General features: G+C 40.0%; 1 protein-coding gene across 2 annotated transcripts; it reads left to right on the top strand.

The window, feature by feature from the left end:
- Positions 1 to 1,683: 1,683 nt before the first annotated feature.
- LOC149728838 (leucine-rich repeat-containing G protein-coupled receptor 5-like) lies at positions 1,684 to 26,503 on the top strand. Of its 2 annotated transcripts, XM_089888361.1 has the most exons (16): positions 1,684 to 1,971; positions 2,279 to 2,381; positions 10,839 to 10,910; positions 14,238 to 14,309; positions 16,273 to 16,344; positions 17,003 to 17,146; positions 17,550 to 17,621; positions 17,831 to 17,902; positions 20,111 to 20,179; positions 20,718 to 20,789; positions 21,560 to 21,631; positions 22,352 to 22,420; positions 22,618 to 22,827; positions 23,067 to 23,135; positions 23,378 to 23,552; positions 23,837 to 26,503. In XM_089888361.1, the coding sequence occupies exons 1-16, from the start codon at positions 1,830 to 1,832 to the stop codon at positions 25,928 to 25,930; spliced, it is 3,579 nt and encodes a 1,192-aa protein (XP_089744487.1). In that variant the 5' UTR covers positions 1,684 to 1,829; the 3' UTR covers positions 25,931 to 26,503. The 2 variants fall into 2 exon arrangements, with proteins under 2 accessions (XP_089744487.1, XP_089744488.1); XM_089888362.1 differs by lacking the exon at positions 10,839 to 10,910.
- The last annotated feature ends 7 nt before the right edge of the window (positions 26,504 to 26,510 follow it).

Raw genomic sequence — 26,510 nt, 5'->3', positions numbered from 1 at the left:
AGGTTATTTGAAAAATTCGCTCAATAAACGAATAATAATTCATTTTTAAACATTTTTTTAATTTTTTTTATTATAAACAATAATTAAATATAAATAAATTATTCCAATATAATGATATTATTTGATAGTGTAAAAATAAGTGTTTTACCGTTTTCAAACAAACCTTTGCTCACAAGGGCGTTTAACCCCTTTATTAGTACATTCGTTCCTTCTTTCGCTTAGTTTAATCTACTCAAGAGCATGGTAAATATTGTTGGGGTTAAGCCAGTTTAGGTCTGTGTACTGAACAGTATACGCGAGGTGTTTTAAAATCGATTAATTAGCAGAGCACTCGGCTGTGTCTTTATAAGTGGTCGTTAGGCGACGAAATGTGGCTTTATCTTGAACCAAGTGCCTTTATACCTTGCGCACACATTTACTGAATTAATTAATGTACATCGAGATACGCGGTTCTTGAGTGCTTGTGTAGTAAGTGTTAGTTAACAGTGGAGAGAATTTTGAAACGTTATAGTAATGTTTTTTTGGGGGAAATTTTAATAGTTGTTTTTAGTTTAACAAAACAATTTAAAACTACCGCTGGGTGCGAGAAAGAGTGATTGTTAGTTCAATTGACAGGGTAGCGCAACAACTAGGATAAGAAAAGAGAATGGAAACTTTGACCATCTTACCCAAACCTAATATATCATAATATGGGATTGGAATATATAGGTATTACAATACGTCTTAATAGTTTGTCGCTTTGTCCGAATGTCAGAACAACATTATTTGTGTTTAAAAGCGCATTTTTCTAATGTAGCAGTTTAAAATTTATTTTAAAAAGTGTTGATTTAGTTTGCAAATACGTGTAATTGGCAAGATAGAAAAGTAATTGATACAGAACGAGTTGCCGCTGTTCTACACTGATACATGTTGGTATATAAGTATAAGTAATGATAGAATAGACTAGTGATAAATCGGTGCATATTATTTTTAAGTTTTCTGTGAGCGATTCAGATTTTGTTTGTGGTAAAAAACAGAATGTTTGGTTTGTCGAAAAAAATCGCATTTCGTGTATATAAAAACATTGACATTTCGTTTGTAGAAAATTATTGACATTTCGTTTGTAGAAAATTATTGACATTTCGTTTGTGGAAAAAACATTCGCATTTCGTTTATACAAGACAGTCACATTTCCTTCGTAAACAAAGCGACTGAAAAAGCGGCGTATTCCGGTAGCATTTGGCAGTCTATTGTCGAATTTAACTTGCTCGCTGCAGACTGTAGCGGGGGAGAGATGGCGCGAGTCGCGTGGCGCAAGAAAAATACGACGAGAAGTAAACAAAGTCTCGCGCGGCGTGCCCGGTCCTTGCTTGTCGGCTGCCGCAGTCAGTTTTATCAGGAGCGAGCGGCGTGTGGACCTGAAGGGAGCGCTGGTCTCATAGTATGGCGCAGATCGGTAGAAGCAAAGCATTGTACAGAAATACAGAGCAGTTTCTGGATTCTTATGGCCTTTGTAGAAGATCATACAGAAAATATGTGATCTAGAATGTTAGATATTCAGTTTCATTCACTTTGTTAAAGAATTCGGTTTTGATGTAATTGACAAGGATATGTAAAAGTTTTTGTTATGTTTCTTTGTATTGACATATCAGTAGGTAGATGTACAGAACTAGAGTGTAAGTTGAAATTTGTTTGATGTACAGAACTAGAGTGTAAGTTGAAAAAACTGTTGATGCTACAACACCGTATGGGTGGGACGATTTAACAAAATCCGAGAGAATATTCACTATCTGTTTGTCACTTCGAAGTAGTGGAAGTTATATTAACACACAGGAAAAGCGAAATAACTCATGAGCGTCTTAAACCTCCTAGTTTTGTGCTGGGTCGTCGGATCTTCGCCGTGGGTCAGTAGCAGAACAAGTGGTACAGCAGGTGTCGCGATGGCCGACTCACAACCCCCGCAAACCCGCAAATCCCCGCCGTGCCCACAAGGTAACGGTAATGTTTAGAAAATATGGTTTCAGATCCCCAAACTAAAAGCCTATGCAATATTTACCTCTAAATATACATACGTGGTAACTTGTATGAAGGTGTATGAAACAGAAAACCTTGTTATAACAATTGTTGTCGCCCGCCACGCAAGGAAAAATTAAGTTACATTATCGTTCAGTAAAGTATGTGTTTCGACAAGTTAACGTGTAACCCTTAGTGTTTCGTTTCGTGGTGGCAGCATTTTAAGCAGCTGATGTGTCAGTTTCAATTATCAATACAAGCAACCTAAGTGTCTTGTCTGTTACAGCTTGCAGGTGCAGCAGAAATACTGGGTTCGGTTACAGCGTTGATTGCTCGTCACTCGATCTTAACCAAGTGCCCAGCTCTGTAGACGAACTAACTACATTTCTGTGAGTAATTGTGCTGTTACTGTTTCTGCGAATTAATGTTGTGTTCCATTTTTACTGCATTTTGTTTATTAGCGCGATTTGGTCATTTCGTAGCGGCTGGAAGTGTCAGTTTATGCGGTGTAAACAGTTACGGACGTTACAGAATGCCTGTGGGAGACGTCGATTACTAAGCGGGGTAATAGTCTATATATAAACCGCTAGTGAATGTGACTACGCTCATCTGGGAGTCGAAATGTCGGGAAACCGAGCTACGGCCTATGCGCCATATACACTACACCGTTAATTCTCTCAACCGTTGAAGCGTTTTGTCCTTACATACTCTATGCCTAATGCCGTTGTCTCGCCCGGAAAGAGATTCAACGCGGTAGGTAAAGATTTCAAAGTCATTTGGGTATTCAGTGATCAAAAGACGGTGTGTATTAAAAATTCTTATTAGTTCACTGTCGTCTTGCTTCGAATATCTTATTTACGAGTCGATAAACACAGAACAGATGTCACATACGGCCGTCAGTGTGAACTTTGGTTGGTAATTGATATCCGTATTTTACAAACACTATCACATACGGTTGATTCGCTTTGTGGGCGACCTCTTGGTTCAAGCAGAAAATGAAACAAAAGCTGGAGTTACAAAGGTCACGCAATGTGAAGGCCGACTTAATTACATTTACTCTTGTGTTCAATACACTGACTGAATAACATGTTATCTAAAACTCGACCCCTGAAAAATACCGTCTTATCTGAAAGCCGACCCTTGACGTGTATTATGGTGTTTGTTTTTTGTGGTCTGTGCATTAGGTCTGTGTGTTATGGGTTATACGGTATTACATTTGAGATTATGACGAACTGTATCCTCAATCAACAACGATGTAGAGATACGAGCTTAGCAAGTTTACATTTGTAATGCCACGCTTATAGCTTCTCGTGCCCGTCAAAAGCGAAGCATACAAAACCAACTTGTACAGAACCGGCGTGTATATATACTCAGTGTATAGCGTCGGAAGGGGCAAGGTAAACAGATCCTTTTCAACCCAAGTCGGCATGAAATTTTGCGCCCATTTGCTGAGTACAAGCTGACAACTTTGACCACCTGCCCGGTTTCTATTGTTTTGTTTGCCGTTAAAACTGAAATGATCGCCATTCGAGATCGTTTTTACTCGTCTCGCTGTTTCATACACTCCGTCCTATTATACCAGCGTAGTTAATAGTTAGCCATACCCGATTCCGCTCGTAAATCGTCAATTTTATAACCACCGCAGCACTTTTAGCGTCGGAGGTGATTATTTCTTTCGCTCTTTTTCTCTGGTACGGTACTGCCCACTTAGTAGTGACAAATTACTTTGATAAAAACGTTTATCTAACCGCAATCGAAGAATCTATGTCTAAATTTATTACTTCTGTATATTATTGTACCACTTTGTTAGATTAATACCGGTAAGGCATTGCTTAATCCTTTACGGAAAACGTTGGAATAATTCAACCATACTACATGACGGTTTACTCTCAACATAGAAACAAATTTAAAAAAAACAGTTCCCGATAAACAAAATCCAAAGCCGGTATTTTCCGTAAACTTTTGCTCGGTATAAATTTCAAATCGAATCTGTATTGATCGATTTACGAAACCCGGTGCGCAGAACTATGCAGGCAGGAAGTTATAGGCGCGACCAAAACCTGCGACCTATTTTGGCGTCTTAATTTAAAACGCTGGGGGTTAATTGAATTATATGCTTAAAACAAGGTGATCGTATATCCCATGGGACAGCTCAACGCTGTTGAGATTCTTGTTTTTGCATATTCTTAGTTCAGATATTTTAAGCAACGGAAAACACTTGTGGAATTTCCGTGCGAAATTAACGCTAAAGTAGAAACACATTTGCAAGTTGTTTTTCGTTTTAAATGGAATATTTGGTATATATACCGTGTTAGTATCTCTACTGTGGAGCAAGTTTGACGTACAGCGGTCGCTACATTCACCTTTGTGTACGAGCCAGCGTAACAATCTATAAGAAGCAACAGACTAGCGGGACGTTCGAAACATTGAAAGCAAATTGGCAACGTTCGGTATCTACAAGTCAATGCATCAGGGAAATCGTATTTAGCGCTTGGTATGCAGATACAATCGTTCAATACAACGCTATACAACTACATTGAAAACCTAAACTATATTGCGTGCATATACCAAATGCACATATACACCGCATATACGCGATCTTTAGTACTTGAACGTAAATTCGTACGTATGTTGTTGTTCGAACTCACACCAATTAGTGCTTTGGTCCATTGCACGTCAGAGCATACGTCACTCGTAGCTTTATTTCGCCCTGCCTTCCCATGAGAATGAAAGTTAGACTGACCGGCCAGACTCCCATCCACTTTCTGTTCAATCTTTGATCTAATTTCCTAATGGGAAATGCAGTATAGTACTGTGGGGTAAATTTGAATTTGTTAGCACTTAAATATTATATATCCTGGTGCTTTGAAGTTAGAACAATTAACAAGGCTTTTCGCCGCTTTGTTTGCTTTCAAATTTGGCGAAAAGGTGTCCCATCATACCACACTCTACTATATCATTCCATTTTGAACGTCATGTTTTACCCCCACATAAAACTGGGTGAATAAAACACATACGCGACTGATTGGTTTATTAGAGTTCATTTGGAAGTTCACGTTACCGCATTCTCAAAACGAAACCGCAAAGCTAGATATTAACACGATAGTTTCAAAGATATATAGCATAGTTCAGTCGTCCTTCTAGCAAAACCTAATGGGTTTTCTGTTGGGAATTCGGTGTAACTATAAAGGCTGTTATGGGATTCTCACATCAAATGAAACAAGCTTATTCCGACTCGCCATAAGAACACAGTCGAGTCAACTTTTAACCTGGAAGGGCCTATATGACCTTTACCACATATCATAATGTTTGTTGTAAATATTCTCTGGACAGATTTTCACTATGTATAGTGGGTTGGGGTAAGATGGAAAACCGCTATAGCACCCTTTATTTCTTTATTGTGTTTTTAGGATTTAGCATCACTGTTTTAGAGTCCCGTAGCTATGATTATGTAAAAATATTTTGTTAGTTATACCAAATAAGATGAAAAAGAGAATACGGTCATTACCCTTTTATCCTAACCTACTTTACGTTTCGTTTTGGGTTCATGTTTTGACTTCTGTAGGGAACTGACCATTTTCTATGCAAAGGGCGTGTAATGGTTCCAGGAGAATTAGTTCGTCTTATAGAAACCAATTGCAAATATCTAGATCTGGCCCTCGAAATTCAAACATTCGCACTTTTCGGTCAAGGGTTATAAATTGTTCGAACATTCAGTATAAGTTGTTTTCTTAAGTAAGAGTGTTTCACTTTCACACGCTGATGCTAGAATAGCGAGCATTGGTTCTTTCCAGTACAAGGACTTACTTAAGTTCATCCGATTAAAGAGAGAACATTTTCCCAGCAGTAATAAAGCGTTCTTGCTGGCCTACAGCGGTAATTTGCTTTGATTTTTATTAAAAGCGTTGCGAGTTACGACCAAACCGATATTTTGTCGCTTTCACACCTTCAAACGTCATCGGTGATTGCATTTCGGCGATTTCTTTGACGTTTTAATCATGCTCGAAGCTATAGCGGTCTCTTCAAAGGTATTGAACGTCGGCGCTAGTCGTAAAGGTGATTCTTCCAATAAAGCTCTCACAGTGGGGGGTGCACCGCACATACCACCGATGAATAGACGTCCTGGTTCTATTTTGACAAAAGTGAAGTAGTTAACGGTGGATAGGGCGCCAAAGTTTAGATAAGAAGCCTATACGGACTTCGCGCCTCTATATTCCAGGATATATTCCTCGATTTTCAAATCATTTCTTAGGCTGCGACGTCTAGTTTTGTTTACGAACTGCCATTGCACGGGCCTTCCCGCTTCAGCTGCGAAAAAATTAATTTCACAAACACGTTCGGCACCCTTTACATTCTGTGTTATGGATGTTATGTTATGGTTCTTGCTAAGAATGGCAAAAACGCGTGCACCCGTCAAACAAGCGCGGACCGACGACGACCTTTATTGTTTTACAGCACCAGGAAATTTAGTTGCCATTTCTGGTCGATATTTTTGAAGTTTTTAAACAACCGTGATAATTTATCCTTTTCTTTCGCCAAGTCAAAAAATATGATAATGGATTGTGACTGAATTAAGGTTATACAAAGCATAGGACTGTGTTGTTAACTGTGTAACCATTATCGAGTATTGTAAGACAAGGAAACAGTATCTGCCAACACTTTACTTACTACCCTGCTTTATCTTAAGTCAGTTTCAACAGGGACTTGTCGTTCATCGCAATACGATGCAGCCGAAATCTATATCGAGCCAGCAGCGCCAGTTGGCTCCTGACCAGCGATAATAGACCAGGAAATATTCGGGTGCGAAATAAATTTAATAACATGTTTCGAAATCGAATAAAACCGAGGTATTTCGTTACCGCAGATATCCGTATATTGCTTTAACGGATTGGAATTTGTCAAGTTCCGTTTTGGCAATGGTATTTGGAAGATCGGGCGCCAAACTTTTATAATTGCGGGGATGGGGACAGTTCAACATTTTATCATGTGAAATTATTTCTCCCATGTTAAATTTTTCAGTTTAAAATTGCTGAAGAAGAAATATATAAAAAGTTTAAAACCCTGTAAATACGACGCCGAAAAACTCAATCGCTACAGATTTTATTGAGAAAACATTTACAACGCACGTCCAATCTAAAACACTTCCCAATTTACTTTATTACGAACCCCTACCCGTTGTGTCGTATAAAATTTATTGCGTCGAATTTATTGGGAAATTTGGCGCCGCGGGTTTCTGCTGTACGACCATGTTAGGCGAGATGAATAAGAAAGCTTCCGAATGGCCGTCAAAGGTACCGTGATATCCGTGCCGCACGGTGTACTTTGAGAGACAAAACTCTGCCGGTTAATGTCAATATTTTCCTTTGTCACTTTAATTGAAAATCGGAAAGCCTTTGAATATGTTCGTGGCTTTCCAGGGCAAGTCCACGCTTCTGCATTTTGCAGCCTTAAAACTCGTCACGGTAAAACTTTGACGGGTATTTTATTATTCCCATTTAGACCATAGTGTAATTAAGTTCGTTACGGCCTTACTCCCTCCGAATATTCATTATTAAGCCGCAGTTGAAACGATTTGATATGGGCTCTCAAGCCACTTATTGCCTCCGTAATTACGTGGCCCATGGGTCTTAACATGTCAGCAACTGCTGTTATAGGCTTTATTACAATTTCGGACGAGTGATTAGTTTTAAAACATTTCAACCCTTTAACCGCCGTCGAACAATATGCGCGTTATACCGTTGTGATTTCAAGCTAAGTATTCATAAGATCTCGATGCTCGTTCAGCGGAATTTAACCGTGGAAACCCCGCTTAAATATAATCAGTCAAATTTCCTAATTTAATTTCCTTTTGCGTCACCGCTCCCAGAAGTTATACTCTCGTATAAGTCATAGTAATCCTACGCGTCGAGTATTTTTGTTGTGCTGCTTTACAATGTAAGTATGTTGTTGTTGCTGCTGGTGTACACAAAATCGTTGGTGGTATTTTTTACGGTCGCTTGACATTGTATGTTAGTACAGCTGCCGTGTAACCGGCACTCGCCGAATAGCCCCACCCCCCTATAGCAAAAGAAAGCGGATTTCGTTTTGTTTGGCCAGAGATTTAAAATCCCGGCGGTTTACAACTGTAAGCACGCTTCTTATGTAAGCATGTTGGTCGGATTTATTTTCCTGCAGCAGGATGTATTAAACGCCCGATTGATTTAAGAGCCGGTAAAATGTTTTTGTTTGCCCCGCGCTAATTTTTAACTCCGTCCGCAAATTTATTTACCGAACGGATAAATCCGTCATTGGTTTATTGAGCAGGTAAATCAAACTTAACAGCGATAACGAATTGATTAACCGGTTGCGTGTTTCCGTAACCGAGGCAAATATTGTCCTAACCGTACGAATTCACACGTGAAGGTAGTAATTCTGTTACGGTGTATGGAGATTACCAAAAAATGTCTGAAAGCCAGCGCCTTTATGTAGGATACATTGATGTAGCTCCACTTTATCCGGTGGAAGCCCTAAAACGAAGACGAAGCGGTTAAAAATTCATTGCGCTTATTCGAAACGCCTGTGTCAATAACCGGTTTACTAAACAACGTGCGCGTATAAGTTCGTTTTGAGCCGGACCACACACGTAACTGGCACGCGCACCTGTTCAGGACCAAGCCCGGCCAACTACGAATGATTGACGTCCGTGGTGCGAATCCGCGGACGAGACTTCAACGCGTAGGGCAAGATTAATGACAAAAAACTTGGCGCATTTTCAACCCCACCTAATGAATACTATAGCTAGCGTTTTAGGATTCCTCTACAAGACTAGCGCGTTCAACGAAGCTTTTCAACGCAAACAAATTAACCAGAGCATGCAACAGCCGAAAAAAACACGATAAAAATACAGTTAGTTCTCATTTAACAGCAACTGCGTCCCAATTTAGTTTCCATCTCTCCCAGTAGCCTTGCATACCTCCTTGCCTAACACACGTTGTTTAAACTTTGTCACACACAATAAACACAGCGGTGGTACGCTTTGCTGCCAAGGTCTCGCACGGTGTAAATATTTAGCAGAAAACTATGCACTGAATTGAAAGGGGTGTGTTCTGCAACCGAACGAACGAAACATTTATATCCCGTATCAGGGATCTGTCAGAAACCGACCGCGGGCCTGGGATCGTTGTGTTTATTCCGAAAACCGCAAATTCAGTAATTGGCATAATCCAGGAGGCTTTACCATAAGGTAGCAAAGGAAAATAAATGTCGAAGCACGCCCGCATTTCGAGTTTCAAGCCGGAACCAAAGCTTGCGAATTCTGGGTTCAAATCCGCCCGAGTCTATGTTGATTTGAAGGCAGAGATCATGCGATTATGTGTCGGCCAATTAAATCCGTCTCCAACCACCCGTATAATCCTTATCGAGTAGGATCCAGTTTTGTAATACCTTGTTTATTCAACTAAGCTTTCGATACTTGGACCTCAGTGTTGACAGACTGTTACGACTGTTACATTTTTCGTGAGTTCGTCAGGTCCACTTATAATGCTGTTAAAGCACCGACGCGGTTGCGGGTCGCAGTTTTGCAATTTGCGTGCGACCTATAAGCTCCGGATATTGTGTAACGATACAAAAATAATCGCAAGAAACTTGACAGGTGTTTCTATATAAACAAATGAGTTTGTTGCGAGTTTGACTTTTTTTAATGCTTTTGCCCAACACTCGCACCGACACTTTATAGAAACGAAACTGTTACAGATTTAAGTGAAAGATATGGCTTTTTCATGTAGCCTTGCGAGGACAGAAGGTCGAAACGGTTCAAAGTATTAACAGTGGCCGTCTTGGCCAAACCAAAAATCTTTCATTTGAAGATTTTTGTTACGAATGCCATTGGTTTTAAATAGCCGTCTGCCAGCAACGACATACGCGCATCAAACATTTGTCACACAAAGGCAGCGCCTGTTTTCAAACACATGTGAGGCGCTCTGGCGTGTTTCGCAAACAGGATTAACGCTGTGTTGATCAATTGGCTAAAAGCTGAAACAAAATAAACAGGAAAACCATCAAACGCCAATCGTTAACCATATGCGGTTAAGAACTATGATGTACGCCGAATACCTCAGGCGGTGTGGATTACCTTATGTTCGTATACAGCGTATCATCACGATACAGGTCCACCGCTAAAGATGGAATGTATTTTAAAGTAGACATTTTTCACCCGGCCCAGGACTCGAACCTGTATTTTTCATACCTTGTTGAGTGTCTGTGTTTTTCGTGCGGAAGCTTACGTGTTGAGTTTGTTTTGCTTCTTATGCGTGAACCGGTCATTAGATCTCGGTGGTCGTTTCGAAGCAACCGAATGCCATTCGTATGTCGCCAGACTTGGGACAGTTTATTTTTTTAGCAGGAATAACGTGTGTTTTGCTTGACTAGAAAACGTTTCTTGTGTGCTTAACAGCGGCCGTTTCCCCGCCGGTTTTGATAAATTGCTTTGACATTTATTTGTCGAAAATGAACCGTGACACTTTGGCGAGCAATAAAATATGGGATATACGCAATTTGCCAAAATGGATATTATTTGCCAAAAAATCTAGCCAACCGATGTAGCATATAGCAGGGTGGGGAAGATGGGACACTTTTCATTTTATTTTCTTGTCTCATTTGGTAGTAAACAAAGAACATTCAATGAAATATAAATCTATACCCCACGACTTCCATAGACCGATGTTAATTGTTTAAAACACGATTAAGATATTTAGATAATATGTGCTAAAGGTGTTCCCTCTTCCCCAACCCTACTATATACAGGCAAATCGCGAACACTTATCCATCATTTAAATGATTCGTTTTTAAAGTTATCTTTTAACTTCCAGAGACTTGAGCGTAAACAATATATCAGTGATAGCAAGCAAAGCATTTAGCAATCTACACCTTCTGCAAGAATTGTAAGTAAATGAAGCATGTTTACATAAAATATTTTTGTTTATATAATTTACCATCTAAACCATGCGTGCTACACGATAGAGTTTCGTTCAAACTAAAAAAAACTAAAATTAGAAAATGGAAAGTTGCCCTGTCTTGTCGGATGACGAAACGTTATAGGTTCAATAAACTTACATTTTTACCGGAAGAGCAGTTATAAGAATCACAAATATTTCTGGTAACGAAAGGAGAATATTTTTTTAACTACCAACAGAAAAGTGAAATGAAAGGCGTGTAGTATTGCGAAAACAAAGCACCCGTTCATAATTGAGCGCTAAGGTTGTCGGTTAAAGTGAAAGTCATCAATCATTTCAGGTCACACCCGAGACCCTATTGTTTTTTTAACGTTTTTCAACTGAGCTCTCATGAACCCACAAACAAGTATAAAGGCCGAATGTTAAAGCAAGGTTAATGGGGTGGGGACCGTTGTACAGAAACCGACTTATATAGCGACGTTAGAACAGGCGCGTTTCGGTAATGAGTAGGCTTCTAATTAACCCAAATGTAACAAAAGTCGTTGCGGTTTACGAAACTCTTGTTTTGAAAGTACAGCGGCAAAAACTGTAACTTGAGTTTACAAACTTGTATATGTGGTAAATAATTTAGAAGTTATGATTTTTGTACACATTACAAGCGAATGTAAATGTTACTGCTATTTGCAATCTTCTAGGCTATAGGGTGGGGTAAGAAAGATAAATATCCAATATTTCATATCGTTTTACGCCTTAATTTTTAAAGCCGCGAGGAAACTGTTATACGGTTGCATCATTCTGTAAACTATTTTTTGTTTACTACAAAATGGGACGATAAAACATAATAAAAACGTAAATAATTTTGTCCCATACCCCGCTATAAAACGGAACAATTTTATCAAGGATTTATTTTTCCGCAAACACAAAGTCACTTAAAACAAAATTTTCGCTGTTTTTTCTAAATGTGTCGGAATCGCAATTTTACGCTGAGTTAACTTGAAGCAACCAAAAGTCTTTTACTTTGATCCACGGTGGACAAGGTTAATCGTTGTTTATTTCCTTCTTTAATGCGGATGCCAAGATGCGGTGATAACATCATAGTTTGACGTATAATGTACAGAAAGTCGTCATGTCACAAATCTGCTGTATCCTGCTCTTTTCAATTTGACTTAACGATTTTTGCATTAGCCGGTTCGAAAATGGCAGAATATTTTAACAGTGTGTATAGTTAGTACAGTTTGTCATTCACCGTGTAGTAAAACATTAATCTCGACTAGATTGTATCATGATAACCGTAACGGACGAATTTATCTCTAACGGCGGCCATTTTATGCGCCATATACCGCCGCAAGTAATGCAGTTATTTATTTCGTGTTTCCAAAATATCACCACCAATAGGTTAATTACCTTAGCAACGATCCCTGAGATATTATTGCGTTATTCCAATCAAATACAACGTAAGCAAATAGCGTGACCGTCGTTTGATCTCTTGTTATGCCATATACCCCATGCCTAAGACCATGTAAACGCGTCCGGCCCTTTATACCCACTCCTATAGCCATTCCTTTGATGGCGCCTTTGATTTAAGAATTGAAATCACTGGCGGCCAGTAGTCGCCGCTTGGGTATAACAACGCTTTGAAGTTTACCCGTATACGTACCTTAGTGCAGTAGTCCTGCATCCGTATATTACAAAAGTGCCCTATGGTCTCAAAAGGGTCGCCAGGCGTACCCTGCAGTTTATAAGTATACGGTCTTTCATGCGCGGTTTACCTACAATGGTAGCGGTAAATTGAAAGTTTAACTTTATAATTGGGTTCAGACTTGGCCGACCCTAACCGCTGTGTTTGTTTAACGCCTTTGAATTTGATTAACATTCGACCGCGAGCAAATCAACTGCCTTTCTTTTTACGACATGCGCAAAACGCGCGGTTAATTTCTGTTTCTATTTTTACCACGGCGATCTTACGGGCGACGCTTGTTTCGCTTTGTTACCCAAACAATGGCAGAATTAACCTACATATTTCAACGCGTATGACGTAATCACCATAAAGCCACACGCTCCCATGAAACGAAAGCATCGAAAGTAATAAAAACGCCTTTCAATATTAAACATGTACCACGCATTCAGTTCTACTTATCTTTAAACAATTTCGTGAGATTTTTTACCCCTGTACGTTACTTATACTGAAAATAATGCCATTATAAAATGTATGGGATGTTGTCAGTAATATAGTAGGATGGGGGAAGATGGGACACCTTTCACACATAATAACCAAATATCCTGATCGTGTTTTAAACAATTGACAACGATATATGGGAGCCGTGAGGATAAAGTTTTATAAAAAATCGTTGAATGTTTGTTTACTACCAAATTGGAGGTGAAAATAGATTGAAAAGGTGTCCCATCTTCCCCCACCCTACTATATACCGTTCTACCCAGGCTTTTATCAATTTTCAGTTGAACTGGCTGAGTTACTAATTTAAATACCAATAGATTGTGTGTGTATATGTTTATGTACATTTTTACACAGGTATTCTTTATCCATAAAAAGCTTAAACATTTTGGTGTGTATTGTATAGTATCGTGTGGTGTAAGATGAAGACCGTTAGTACATAAAATCCGATATTTCCTAAACCTGATTTTAACAATTAACAACGCCTTTTCTGATAAGATAATTCAAACATATAGACCATCTTACCCCAACAGATAATATACATTGTGTAAAACACTTCATGTCCAAACACGGCATTTCCATACAACCCTATAACTTTAATATCTTCGTATTATTGCATATTACAACTCTAACATTGCTTATACGGATTAAGCATTGCTTTAATAATACATCAGATCCCTATTTGAAGTAAGCGGTTCATTGAGCGGCGCTCTCTTAATTCGAATTTAATGAAATTGTTTCACCGACATGGCTGTACCTTATATCTCATGCATGTATGATATGTATTGAATCTAATGCTTGGTCATTAAAATAAAGCGTTTGGTCTATAGCAGTTGTTGCTTAGAAATTTTAATTCGATTTAAGATTAATTTGAACTGCATCTTTTTGCAAAAGTTAGTCCTAATACACAACAGGGCGATAACACGTATGCTTGCGATGCGGGGTCAAATGGATACCGTTAGCACATAACATCCCAGATTTTCTAATCGTAGTATTATCAGTGTTCTCTGTGTACTACCAAATAGAACGGTAAAAAAATGAAAATATGCTGGATCATCCTATTTTTCATAAATATGCACTTTAGCACTGACCAGCTCGCTTAAATATATTCTGATATATTTACTAATGTTGTTTTTTTTCAGACGTCTTGTCAGCGACAACATTGAAACTTTGGTGCCAGGAGCATTTGATAGTTTGCGGGCATTAGAAACTTTGTAAGTAGACTTAATTTCAATTTATTTCATTTCTTCCCACTTAGTCATTCCACTTTACCGTGTAAAGTGCGGTTTGTTTCTATTTTCCCGCGGATTTGCTAACCAGTACATTTTAGAAGGAGCCTTGATAATTATATATGCGGTTTGTTAATGCTAGCGTATGAGCAATTAAACGCACGGTGGGCCGCGTACGGTTAATCTACTATCTGGAATGCGGGCTATGTATAGAACGGCGATTTCACTCCGTAGCCCCAATTACAGCGATGGAATTTAATCGTCTCTTAGTCACGGACGCAGCGGTGGCTCCTTTGGGCAAGTTGCCAGTGGTTACCGACACATAACTGGTCGCGACTAACCGCGGTTTCGGGAAACGGCAGCAGTTGTAAACTGGCAACACTAAATTCGGTGTTAAGAGATGCCGGCTGTGCCGGGTTCAATGGGTACGTGAGAAAAGTTGGATCCGGTTTCGAAATTTGAATGAGAGTGATTTGTAGCGTTGATCCCCGCTTAAAGATTTCGAGGCAACCTCTTAAACCTAGTGAGCCATTGGAGTTATTTGACCCTTTGTGTCTCGAGCAATACGAGTTCGGTTTACCTCTCGCTCAAGGTGACCATTCCCACGGCCACTGCAGGACATAAGAAATATAGTATTGTTTGGTAAAATGGGAGAATGTTAGCACCCGATTTGCCATATTGCCTGAACGTATTTTTAACAACTAATAATAACTGGAACGAAAAAAACATAATGAAAAGATGCCCCATCTTCCAAAACCCTACTATGCAAAATTTCGCTCTGGAAAAGCTGGAAATACGTGGTGTTATAATTACGGCGTTCAGCATAAACGTTGCGTTCCCCAGCGGCGTTCACCATTCTAAAGCGGTGTCATGTTTCAAAGCAGTTTATTCCCGACTTCCCGTGTTTTGCTGTCGAAGCCATAACATCGCAGCAAATCGGGCAACGATCTATATATGTGCCACACACGTTTATCCTTCGAGGCTGCGAGCGTTGCCGGGCCAAACAGTTGCTATCGCCAAGTTTTAAACACAACGCAATGAACGCTTTCATTAGAAAATTATTGGATCCTTACGTAACCACCTCTGCTCCCTGCGGGAATGGAAAATATATAGAAAAGAGAAGGTTTTTTATTAATCCTATCAGTATAGCACCTCGCCTGACGTCGTTTTTATAATGCGTGATTTGTACACTGCCGCGTCTGTTTGTTTAGTATGACGTTGTTTGGGGTCCTGTTGATTTTGGTTATCTCCTTCTCGCGGTTTCCGACTTGGGATGATTGACATTGCTTAAACTGTTGTTGATGCGTGTTGGGATAGGTAAGATATGTAAGCGTGTATATCTATCACACACGAAGTTCTCATCGCATGCTGTTGTCGTAAGGGGCGCAACGTTAACGGTGTTCAGTCAAAACCCACAGCTGTTTCGTCCGAGCAGCAGCACGTGTTTGGACTTGGGTGCGGCAGCGACCGTTGGCAGGTCCTACAACACGTTCTCGCCGGACGCTGGGTTAAGGCGACGTGCTAAGTGAGATCGAAAGATCGATCAGATGATTATCACGCGAAAAGCACAACAAAGTGGCTGAAACAGAAACCGCAGAAAGCAGCGGTCGAATTTTAATGGGGTGCTAAAAATGTCTTCCCGCTTTCATCAAGCCCGAACGCTTCCATTACAATCTATTACACCTTGACTGGATAAACAACAAAGCATCAATTTTACCACGCCCGTAATAAGTCGTACCGGTAACAGCAGATTTTTGCGGGGAACCGGTAGTTACTGAGTTGTAGCTGTACAGTTTTGTTGCTGGTATTTTTGAAGTGGTTTTCAGTGTAATATACCTCGCATGCAACTTACTCAATTCCCCAGCGCCTAATAACGAAGGTATTACATGGATTGCGAGGCGCTGAAATCCAATTACAGTTTCTACAGCCATCTGTTATTTTCATGCAGGATGCTGCATAACAACAGAATCACGAACATACCCGGCAGAAGCTTCATAGACACACCGAACCTTTTAGATCTGTAAGTATCCCGACCCCCGATCTTTGAAAAAAAATATTTATAAAAGAATATATTTTTGGAGAGTGGTGAACTTTTTATTACTTTGAATGTTTTTTGTTCACTACCAAATGTCATACAAAGGTGTTCAATCTTTCTTTACAGTACTATATATTTTATGGACCGGTAATCCAAAAATATTCTTCTATAGTTTTAAGTTTGAAGCTTAACGATCGAGTGAAGAAGTCAATTATATCGTGACCCCCGAAGTGTCTGCGTAATTAAGTTACCACACACAATGCTGCAGATATACCGCGGTATTTGCAGCAATGCTGGGATAATTTTAATATGAAGTACTATTGGTGTACAATTTTCATACACAATTCAGTATACTGCGTGCTTTTAAAAAAATTTCGTTTCGAAATAATTCAACCCACGAAAAACAGTACCTGGTAAAGCTTTGGCTTTTTTATTTTTTCTCCTAAATTAGTATCTCGGGTTTGGGTTCGGTTACTACCAATAACAAAACACGGGGAATTTTGATTCGCTTTGCGCGAAACAGCCACTTGAGTGTATCGAATCAGTGTGACAATTTCAAGCTGAGCTGCATGAAGTATCCTGCGTTCCAGAGATTTTGGGTTTAATTTGGATGACGCTAACGACTCCCAATCCGTTTTTGCAGAAATCTCGACGGTAATTTCATCAGCGAACTGCACGAGGACTCACTGGAAGGTTTACAAAATCTTGAGAGTCTTCGTTTGGATGACAACCGACTGTCACGTGTGCCTACTGAAGCGCTCAGTGAAACCCCGAACCTCAAAGCTCTGTAAGTAACTTGGGAATGTAACACATTGTCCTTATAAATCAAGCTTTGGGTAAAATGTGTTCTGTAAACAGTAGGTACAAGCTGTTACAACCAATTACGTTTTGTGACCGGTAGATGGACGGTCTAATGTGGTATTCTGGTTTAATTCTTGCACAAGGGCGCGCTTATTTCACATTTCTAGTGTAGCTTTAAGTGGCACATAAATTTAACAACCGTTTGAATTCACTTTGGCAAATTGGTAAAATTGGCATTTTGGCCGTGCCTGTAAACGTGTTTATGCTACTACCAGTATTTGAACGGCTGTTAAAAGGCTTAGTCTATAAGGTTGTAACATTGTACTCTCCAAGTGTTTTTTCGGTTAAGGGGAGGTTTCATACTAATTAAAAAGCACTCTTCTCTGCAGAGACCTTGCGTTGAACAACATTAAAGTGATACACACCGGAGCGTTCAGACATCTGACCAAGTTAAGAATGCTGTACGTATATATATTTTACAATCTGCCAGTATGTAATTTTACAATATACAAATTAATTTAAAAAAACAGGAAGCATATAAAACTGTCTGTAGTGTTACAAATTCACAACCTAAAGATAATAATTATGGAACTGTTTTTTCTTCACAAAAGTTCTACACCGTACATGCTAATGTTTTTTTTCTATTCTTACGATTACAAATGTTTTTTAGGAATCTACGTGAAAATAAGATCTCAAGAATAGAAGACGGTGCCTTTGACGGTCCGGTCAAATGTCGCATATTGTAAGTTGCAACGTTCTTTAGGATTTTATTTTATATTTTGTGACTTACTGAAACCGAACTGATATTCGCCGCCCTGCACTTTATATGCAAATCAAGGGTGCAATTGAGTCTTTTTTGGAGGACTCTCGTGTTCGTAAACTCGTAAACCCCTTCGGTATTTTATTTGTGGATATTTCATGTTATATTTTGTTACAAGAACGGCTACAAGACCTTTAATTTCAAATTAGAGAAGGCAAAATGCAATTTCTCCACACTGGGCTCAAAATCTCGATAAAGGTCAAAGTCAGCCATATCTTGTTACAGTTTCTACGCTTATCTTCCGCAAGAAACACTATTCCAATTGTCCTGCGATTAAAAGCAGGGGAGAATTTTTGTTCGTCGTTATTTCGTTTTCGGAGAAAGCTGAAAACCGCCGTTGACATAAAAGGGCGTCCCAATGCCCAAACATGCTTTTTGTTTTTATCTTGTTTTGGCTGTTGCCGTTATCTACGTAGAATCAAAGTTTAATCAAAAGCCAACACAGAAGCTATGTCTGGTGCTGGTTTATACAATAACTTGTTTGCGTGGAGTGAAAAGAAACATGTTTTTCGGCACATACGAGTATAGACGCCGTCTGTGTTCTTTATGGACCGTGTAGTTACCACAGACGGAATTTGCTCAGACGTAGTTTGGATGTCGTAAAACATTGGACTTAAGTGCTTTTGTCGGCGCCGGTTACCAATAACATATATAGAAACTAGATCGTCTGTCAACACGACAGTTTTATTTCAAAGATGTATGAAACCAAATTTGAATCACACGGTTAGGTTATAAAATAGTTTATACCCGCCGAGTACGTTAGTGTGTTTGTGTAAAGGGGTCGCGACATTAAGACCCCCTACTAGCCGCGCCTTAACGCCCCGGCGAGCAGGGACAAGGGATTGGTGGAAGTTCACGTCCGAAGTGCAAGTTTGGCTCGTTGATCAAACCTGTCGTCGCACATTGCTTCATGCGCTCGGTCGAACATGGATTATCACACTGGCGTTTTCCCAGCATGTAAAGGATGCAACCCGCACCTCGTGTTCAGTCTCCGGCGTGTTTATGCTTGTTCGAGCGTTTTAAAGATTTTCTTTCCCACACTTTCCCGTGTCCGCGCGAAGCCATATCTTTGAGTGATATTGTAGTGTGGGGTAAGATGGGACACAGTTTCATTCTATTTTCTCGACCCATTTAGTAGCAAACAAAGAACATTTAAATAAAACTGTATCCTTACGACTCCCAAGACAGTTGTTAAATGCCTAAAACATGATCGGGATATTTGAATATTACGAGCTAAAAGTGTCCAGCAGTCTTTTTTCCATCCTACGTTATAGTAAAACATGTATTCTGTGGAACTACGTTGTTTATTTTCCTCAACCGGTGACGTTTTATAGTTTCCCCCAAATTACCAAGAGATTAAATGGAGTATCCATTCATCAATGTACAGGCGCCCAAGTGGATTTTCTCCTAACTTATAGAATTCAACAAGGCAAAAGCAGACCCTATTCATCAAATTTAAAACCTCGGTTATTTTACTTCGTTTATATTCGTTAGCCAAATCCCTCTCACCCGTCGATAAGCTCTGTTAACAGATTCAATCAACACTTTCGTTAGAAAAGGGGGACGCCACGTCAAAGGCTTAAAACGAAATTTGCTAAAAAATTATAAACATGGTGTAAACTCTTCACGGGTTATATGACGGGAATTAAACAAATAAACGAGCAGACGAAACGACGACTAGTTTACCTTTTGTGTAAAGTTTTTTTAAAATCCAAATTGTTTCCAAGACGAAGCGTACGGTCAGTAGGTCACTAACCGATGCAGTACATTACGTATTACGCAGTGCTGCAATAACTAAACTTTTCTCTTGTAAAATCGTTGATCAACACCACGTTTGAAGTTCGAATTATTGCCACGGTCTTAGCCTTCATTTTAAGATAAAATTGATCAAACGGTTTGAAATTGATCTTATTTATTATCCGCCAACCGCTAGCATATGTGTCGCGCCACGAAACTGCCTGGATTATTGATAATTGTTGCTTTTAAATGCTCTGCATGACGTATCATCCAGATATTGCGGTAGCGAGATTATTCTGGATTAAACCGGTTGAGGTCTGACCATTTTTAAAGCTGGATTCCATCGGTGTCTTGGGATTCGGGATTACATAATCATGCCTTTACGTTTTTCAGACACTTGGAGCACAACCAACTGACCGAATATCCTCGGCCTGTAACCGGCCTCACTAAGCTACGAGAGCTGTAAGTAAAATATACGGTTGTACATTTCAATAATTGTTGTGGTTGCTGGTATGAAGCCGCAACCATGTTACTTCGTGCCCGCAGTCTAATTATAGAAGCAGTTGTAATATGTTGACATGCACACGTGATTTTGACAACCCATTAGTAACCGCCAAGCTGATATAATACGAGTTAGGTGTGTGCCATGGAGCACTCTTCAACCGCAGTTGCTTGGCTCCAAATCCCGGAGTTGTATATAGTAGGGTGGGAGAACATGGGACATCTTTTTATTTTATTTTCCCGTCCCATTTGGTAGTAAACAACGAGCACTCAAGAATTATAAAATCCCCTACAGAACGTTGTTAAATGGTTAAAACAGGGTCAGGATATTTGGATATTATGTTGTAAATGTGTCCTATCTTTCCCCACCCCAATATGTATGTATGTCAATCCAATAGAGACTACAATACAGACTTGTTTTAAGCACTTTTGGCATTTAAAATGACACATGTTCTAATTAAGGTTACGTTCTACGTAATGTTTAATGCTTCGTTTTTAGGAAACTTAACGACAACAAGATTCAAAGACTACCAGACCGTGCATTCTCAAAACAAACCAACTTAGAGATTTTGTAAGTTTTTCATTATTTCGAATATTTATATTTTTTTTCTCAATTTGTAATATCGGTATGTACTTTTTCATATTTATTCAGCCTGTTTTTAGCCTGTATACATATACCTTGTGTGACAACTCGTTTTGAAACACCAACTTATGCAATGTTCAAGTGTAAACGGACAGCAGTGTTTAAGTGCGTCGGGTAAATGGAAAGCATGTTTTACGACATCGCGTGTTCTTGACGCGCGTGTTAAACTATGTGACTATTTACCGAAAGGAAAATTTTAAATTTGAATTTCGGTTGCGGACTGCCTTTGTTTAGACTTAGAGCAGTTTTGCTTAGCTAAGTCAATTTAAACTCTATTTGTATCGACATACGAGTCTCGATCTACAGAGGACTGATATGACAGTGGTCGATGATACATAGTTTGATATGGCGGTTTCTTGTAATCTCTGCTTACTAGATACACCTAGGTTTACGTAATCGGGTTTCAGTCGGATTTTTCCATTCGCGACTTATTGTATCGAGCATGTAAGTGACATACCTTGATGGGAAACAATAAAACGTCACAATTTCGGCTGCAGCTGCGAAGCCTGTCGCGACTCGACATTTTGTAATACGTTCTGACTTGGCGCCGTGCTCAGATCCTTTACGGATTAATAAAAATGTTCGTTCTGCTTTATACGGATGATATGGAACTGTCGTTTGGGTTTCGACAGTACACATTTATTTTGTAAATCTGTTTAATTCTGTCGATCATGATTTAGCCTTTCGTCTTTCCGCAGAATGTTCCACAACAATCCGCTCAAGTCTGTTGGAAGATGGACCTTCACCAATCTACGCAATCTGGAACTACTGTAAGTATATAGGCTTAAACGATGAGGTTTTAGATAATGCCAGTTGTACGTCAAAAAGCTAGGGTGTTAAAAATCGCGGTTATGATCTTATAATCCTATTTTCCGAACGTTTCAAGTTGAGATCCGTGTACATAACTATAGTTTAAACTGTGAGCTATACTTAGTTTTCGTGGAAGACACGATTAAAAAGCTCGCAGGTTAACTGTGGGTGATCGGTGGCATTGAACACACGGTGTGTAAATTTCGATACCGAGATACGTCAACTTTCTCAGGGTGCTGCCACGTTTCAACTCTGGAAAACCCAGCCGGGACAAGATAAAAACCGATTTTCGCTCACATTGTGGCGCGACTGCGGCGCTTCAAGTTCAACTTTCTAGTTTGGGTGTCAATTTTGCACCCGGCCATACTCGGTCACGTACATACTGTAAAAGGGCATACATAAAAAACGTGTCTGTTTCTAGTTGCGCTTGATTTTATCATCGCTTGCCTGTCAACTTTAGATGCTTGTAATTAGCATTGCTTAAATATATCGGGTGTTACAACTTTGCTAGGATCTCACATACCAATCAAAATCGTGTTCGGAGATTTCGACTCTCGTGACAGGTTTCACGTGTGCATTAAATATACTCGATACAATGTTGCATCGCTTTTCTGTGAACTTGCACATAGCAAGTTCTTAATGGTAGTTGTAATAAATCTTTAAAATGTCCTCTTTTGCAGAGAAATAGTCGGTGTCGAAGAACAAGAACATTTTCCTGATCTGTCTGGTTGCAACAAACTAAGAGAACTGTAAGTATTCAAGTGCTTATGTATTAATATTACTGCAATTTAAGATGCTTATTCGGACAATGTGTATTCTGTATGAGCGAGGTTTTACGCCAAGACACCTTAATTACTGCCATTTGGGACAAAGTTGACTCAATACCCCTAATATATAGTATTGAACGTAAAATCTTTGTTAAACTAAACTTTATACTTACATTCAGCTTTGTGGTCGGGGGACGCTTCACGCAAATACCTGACACACTGTGCGGGAAAAAGTCGGTCCTGCAGCGCCTCACAGTGGCCAATAATCGCTTACAAAACCTGGGCGGTATCAGCAACTGTAAAATGTTAGACGGACTTGACATTAGCGGCAATGCATTGAAGTCGTTGAACGAAAATGAAATGAGCAATCTAACGTTTCTTCGCACACTGTAAGCTCATTTTGTGTTTTAAATAATTTACAATACTTTTATAGAGTCGCTGGACTATACGGTTATTATATTCTGTAAACATTATTTGTTTATAAGAGCAATAGGCGTTAAGACGTAAACTGGTCGCCTTTACTTTGCAGGCATCATAAAGGTTACATATTATTTAAGTCATGTTGGTTTATATATGGCGATACGAGCATGTTTGGCAGTTTTGCATTTATATCGCCTATATTTTGCAGGGATTTAAGCGAAAACAAAATCTCCTCTCTAGCTGAGAACGTGTTCGGGCACAGCAAGCTCGTTAAACTGTAAGTTCACTTGTTGTACTTGAAGTGAAGCACCGTAAACAAGACCTGCTTGAAATTGTAACAGTTTTGTACTTGAAACACACGGCTTTGTAACCAAGCACCGCGACAGCACTCGGGTTACTAATTAGCAAAACCAAGCTCTTAAGCCTTTCACGAAAAGCACAACCGTTAACTTGCTAGGGCGAACTTATAACTGTTTAAACAAAAAAATATTTTCCAAGCTTAACACATCAACTTAACAGGAACCTAGCGTACAACTCGTTTGCATACCTTCCAATACGTGGCCTCTCACAGCTGAGGAAATTGAACGTATCAGGAGTGAAAAACATGTTGTACTTGCCACCTATACAGTTCATGAACCATCTGAGCCAACTTGAAGCTGCCTACCCTTACCATTGTTGCCAGGTATCGAATGAGGTAAATAACTTAATTAAGGACACTGATTTAATCTTTCAATTTACTTATGAGTTGGTGCTCTATATTGGGTGGGATAAGATTTTACCGTTCATGGGGTAACATTGTACAGTCAATTATTTCGTCCCATTTAGTGGTAAACAAAAAAACATTCAAGGAATCTATAACCGTAGCCTCACGATATCGAAAGATCGTCGTTGCTTGTTTAAAACACGATCAATGGTATTACACCTTTTTTATTCTTGAATATGGAACACTAATCGTAATAAAATATTTTCATGTTGCAGTGGGTACGTGCGCACGAGTACGAATGGGTTGGCCCGGACGATGAAATCATAAAACAGAGTTCACCGGCAATTTCGTGTCACCCCGAACCCAGCGCTCTTACACCATGCGATAACCTCCTACCGTCGGTAGTGGTTCGTGTGGTATTGTGGTTGGTCCTTGTGTTTTCCAGCGCCCTTAACATGACTGTGGTTCTTTCTTCCATCATTCGTAAATGCAGGAACGCATGTCGACAAGCTCATAGGCGGCAAAAGACACCGGAACCCGTTACCGCCACATCGGTGACGCCCGAGCAACATGTTATGGATAAGTTCGTACAGTCGTACGATTCCACCGGTACCGTAAGCGACACCTTTGAGCTCGCTTTGTGTCATTTAGCATTTGCGGATTTTGTCGCTGGCGTGTATATCGCTATCCTAGTTGCCTATGATGTAACAACAAGGGGTAACTTTGCGGAACATGGTGCATGGTGGCAGCAATCACTGATGTGCCGCACTGCAGGCTTCTTTCTGGTTATGGGTCTTCAATTGAGCTTCTTCACAGTGCTTATTGCTACCGTGGAGCGCTACTTGGCAACGATGTTCCCTCTAAAACCAGAGAAACATATCAGCAAGGCGGTGCTAGGTCTCACACTCAGTGCTGCATGGGTTATATCAATTGCAACTGCTATTGTCACTTTGGTCAGTGGCGAAGAAGGTTTTCCACTACAAGAGAGGTCACGAAGAGTGCTTCCGTTGTACAACGGTGCAACATGCCTTCCATGGTCCACGCATTTTAAATACGTTGCAGTATTGGTTGGCGGGCACGTTATCGCTTGCTTGGGTATTGTCATTCTTTGCGTACTGATGTACTGCGCAAGAAGGAAACAATCTTGGTTGTCAGCACAAAAGCATACGAGAAGACAGATATCGCTTACTGTCGCTTGTAACGTGACACTAATTCTCCCACTTGCTCTCATAGGTCTTCTTGCATCGGCAGTAACTACCTATCCTTCAGCGGCGGAACCTTGGGTTTATTCCTCTGAGAGCGCTTACTCAAATCAGGAGCCGGCCAAGTTGAACGTGGATTTGTTACTTACGATGGTCATGCTGCTAATATCTTTACGGTTTGCCATCAACCCCCTGCTTTACACATCCTTCAGTGAGTCGTTTCGGCGCGACATGAGAGCAGCTGCTGGTTGGCTCTGCTGTACTATACGTCGAAACCGTTACCATGACTACGATACCGATGATGACGTTGACGATGGTTTCACAGAGCCAACTGAGTTTGCATTTCACGATCCTAATGCTACTCGACAACTAGAAGCTTCTCTTCCAGTGTTCAGACATGGGAAAATTGCACCCGATGTTATTCAAAGTAGCGGTTATGAGACCCACGTATTTGGGGAGGAATTTGCCAACGAACCGTTCTACAATATGCATTCGGATGGCGATTTACAACGCAAAATAACAGCCCGTCGACTTGAAACAACGAGACTCGTTCCAGTGATGTTACACGCACAAGCATATGATAAAGATAGGTTGTCACCTCAGCTGAATCACCATGAAGCAAAGTATTCTCAGTGTAACAGTCGAGACGAAAATATAACAATTTCGCAGATGTCACCGGAGCGCATAGCTGCGGAGGACAATAAGTTGAATTACGCAAGTGCGCAAGTCGCGAATAAAACTTACATCGCGCAAGGCGCAAGACCGAAATATAACACACGCTTGCCGCCTTTAATTTGGCGGAAATACTCCCCGGAAGACGCGGCCAATGTAGACGGAAAAAAGCTCTCGCAGTCGTGTGAGTCCTCAACCTCAAAGGATTCCGGGATTCAGTCGGAGCCAGATTTTGGTGTCGCCTATTCAAGCGGGTGCAGTAGTCTTGCACGTTCCAGTGCTTCCAGTCACGAAACCGGTGACAGTCTGGACAACACTGATACCACTTACGCGCGTGGTTTTCTTCAGGTAGTAGGCGAGAGAACATTACCACGCAACGAAGCAGCGCACACGATTGATGCGGCGCATCTTAAATTGAATATAGCAGCGAACGATGTCAGGTTAGGAAAAGTTGATTTGTGTGAATTACCGAAAGTCGGTGAAACAGTTTTATGATGGGATTTTTCTGCGAAACTTGTTTTATTTGCGTGTGAAACCTTGTTGGCTTTACTGAATGTTTACCTCTACATACTGTTTTTTTTTCGTTTCTGCAAAGCTTCCCTTTAAACGGCGATCGCTGTTCTTGCCTACATTTACTTACCTTGTTAATATACTTCCAAACATAAAGCCCATATACTGGTAAAAACGTAAAATGAAAAATCATACTCTTCCTTGTAAAGGTGTTCGCTGAACAACTGTTGTTTGGTTAAATTACTTGGTAACTAGTACAGTACCTCAGGTGTGGACAGCAAAATTTGGTTTTGTAAATTTTGCACGTTTTGTTTGTTCATTCTCTGTATGATGTTCATATATATATATACTGAAGTACCATGGCATGCTCATTTAACTGCCTTTCCATGTAGCACCCTGGGAGACGGCTACACGTTTTTGCTGGCAATTTTGATTTACCTCTAATTCCGAATACTCATCTATAACATTCAAATATGGTCAAACAAAATATGTTTTGCAAGAATGGGATGACTGTTGTTTAACTCCTATTTGCAATAATAAAAACATCACTTTCTACAACTGAGTG

Source organism: Ciona robusta, chromosome 11 (genome assembly GCF_009617815.1).
Source record: "Ciona robusta chromosome 11, ASM961781v2".
Taxonomy (NCBI): Eukaryota; Metazoa; Chordata; class Ascidiacea; order Phlebobranchia; family Cionidae; genus Ciona; species Ciona robusta.
The sequence above is the reverse complement of the archived record's forward strand: the minus strand, read 5'-3'. Positions and strand labels throughout refer to the sequence as shown.

Excerpts from the sequence above, each read along its gene's own strand:
- LOC149728838 (XM_089888361.1), top strand. The coding sequence starts at position 1,830 with ATGAGCGTCTTAAACCTCCTAGTTTTGTGCTGGGTCGTCGGATCTTCG. Across the intron at positions 1,972-2,278 it reads ATCCCCGCCGTGCCCACAAG|CTTGCAGGTGCAGCAGAAAT; the intron begins GTAACGGTAATG and ends TGTCTGTTACAG. Across the intron at positions 20,180-20,717 it reads CTCACTAAGCTACGAGAGCT|GAAACTTAACGACAACAAGA; the intron begins GTAAGTAAAATA and ends CTTCGTTTTTAG.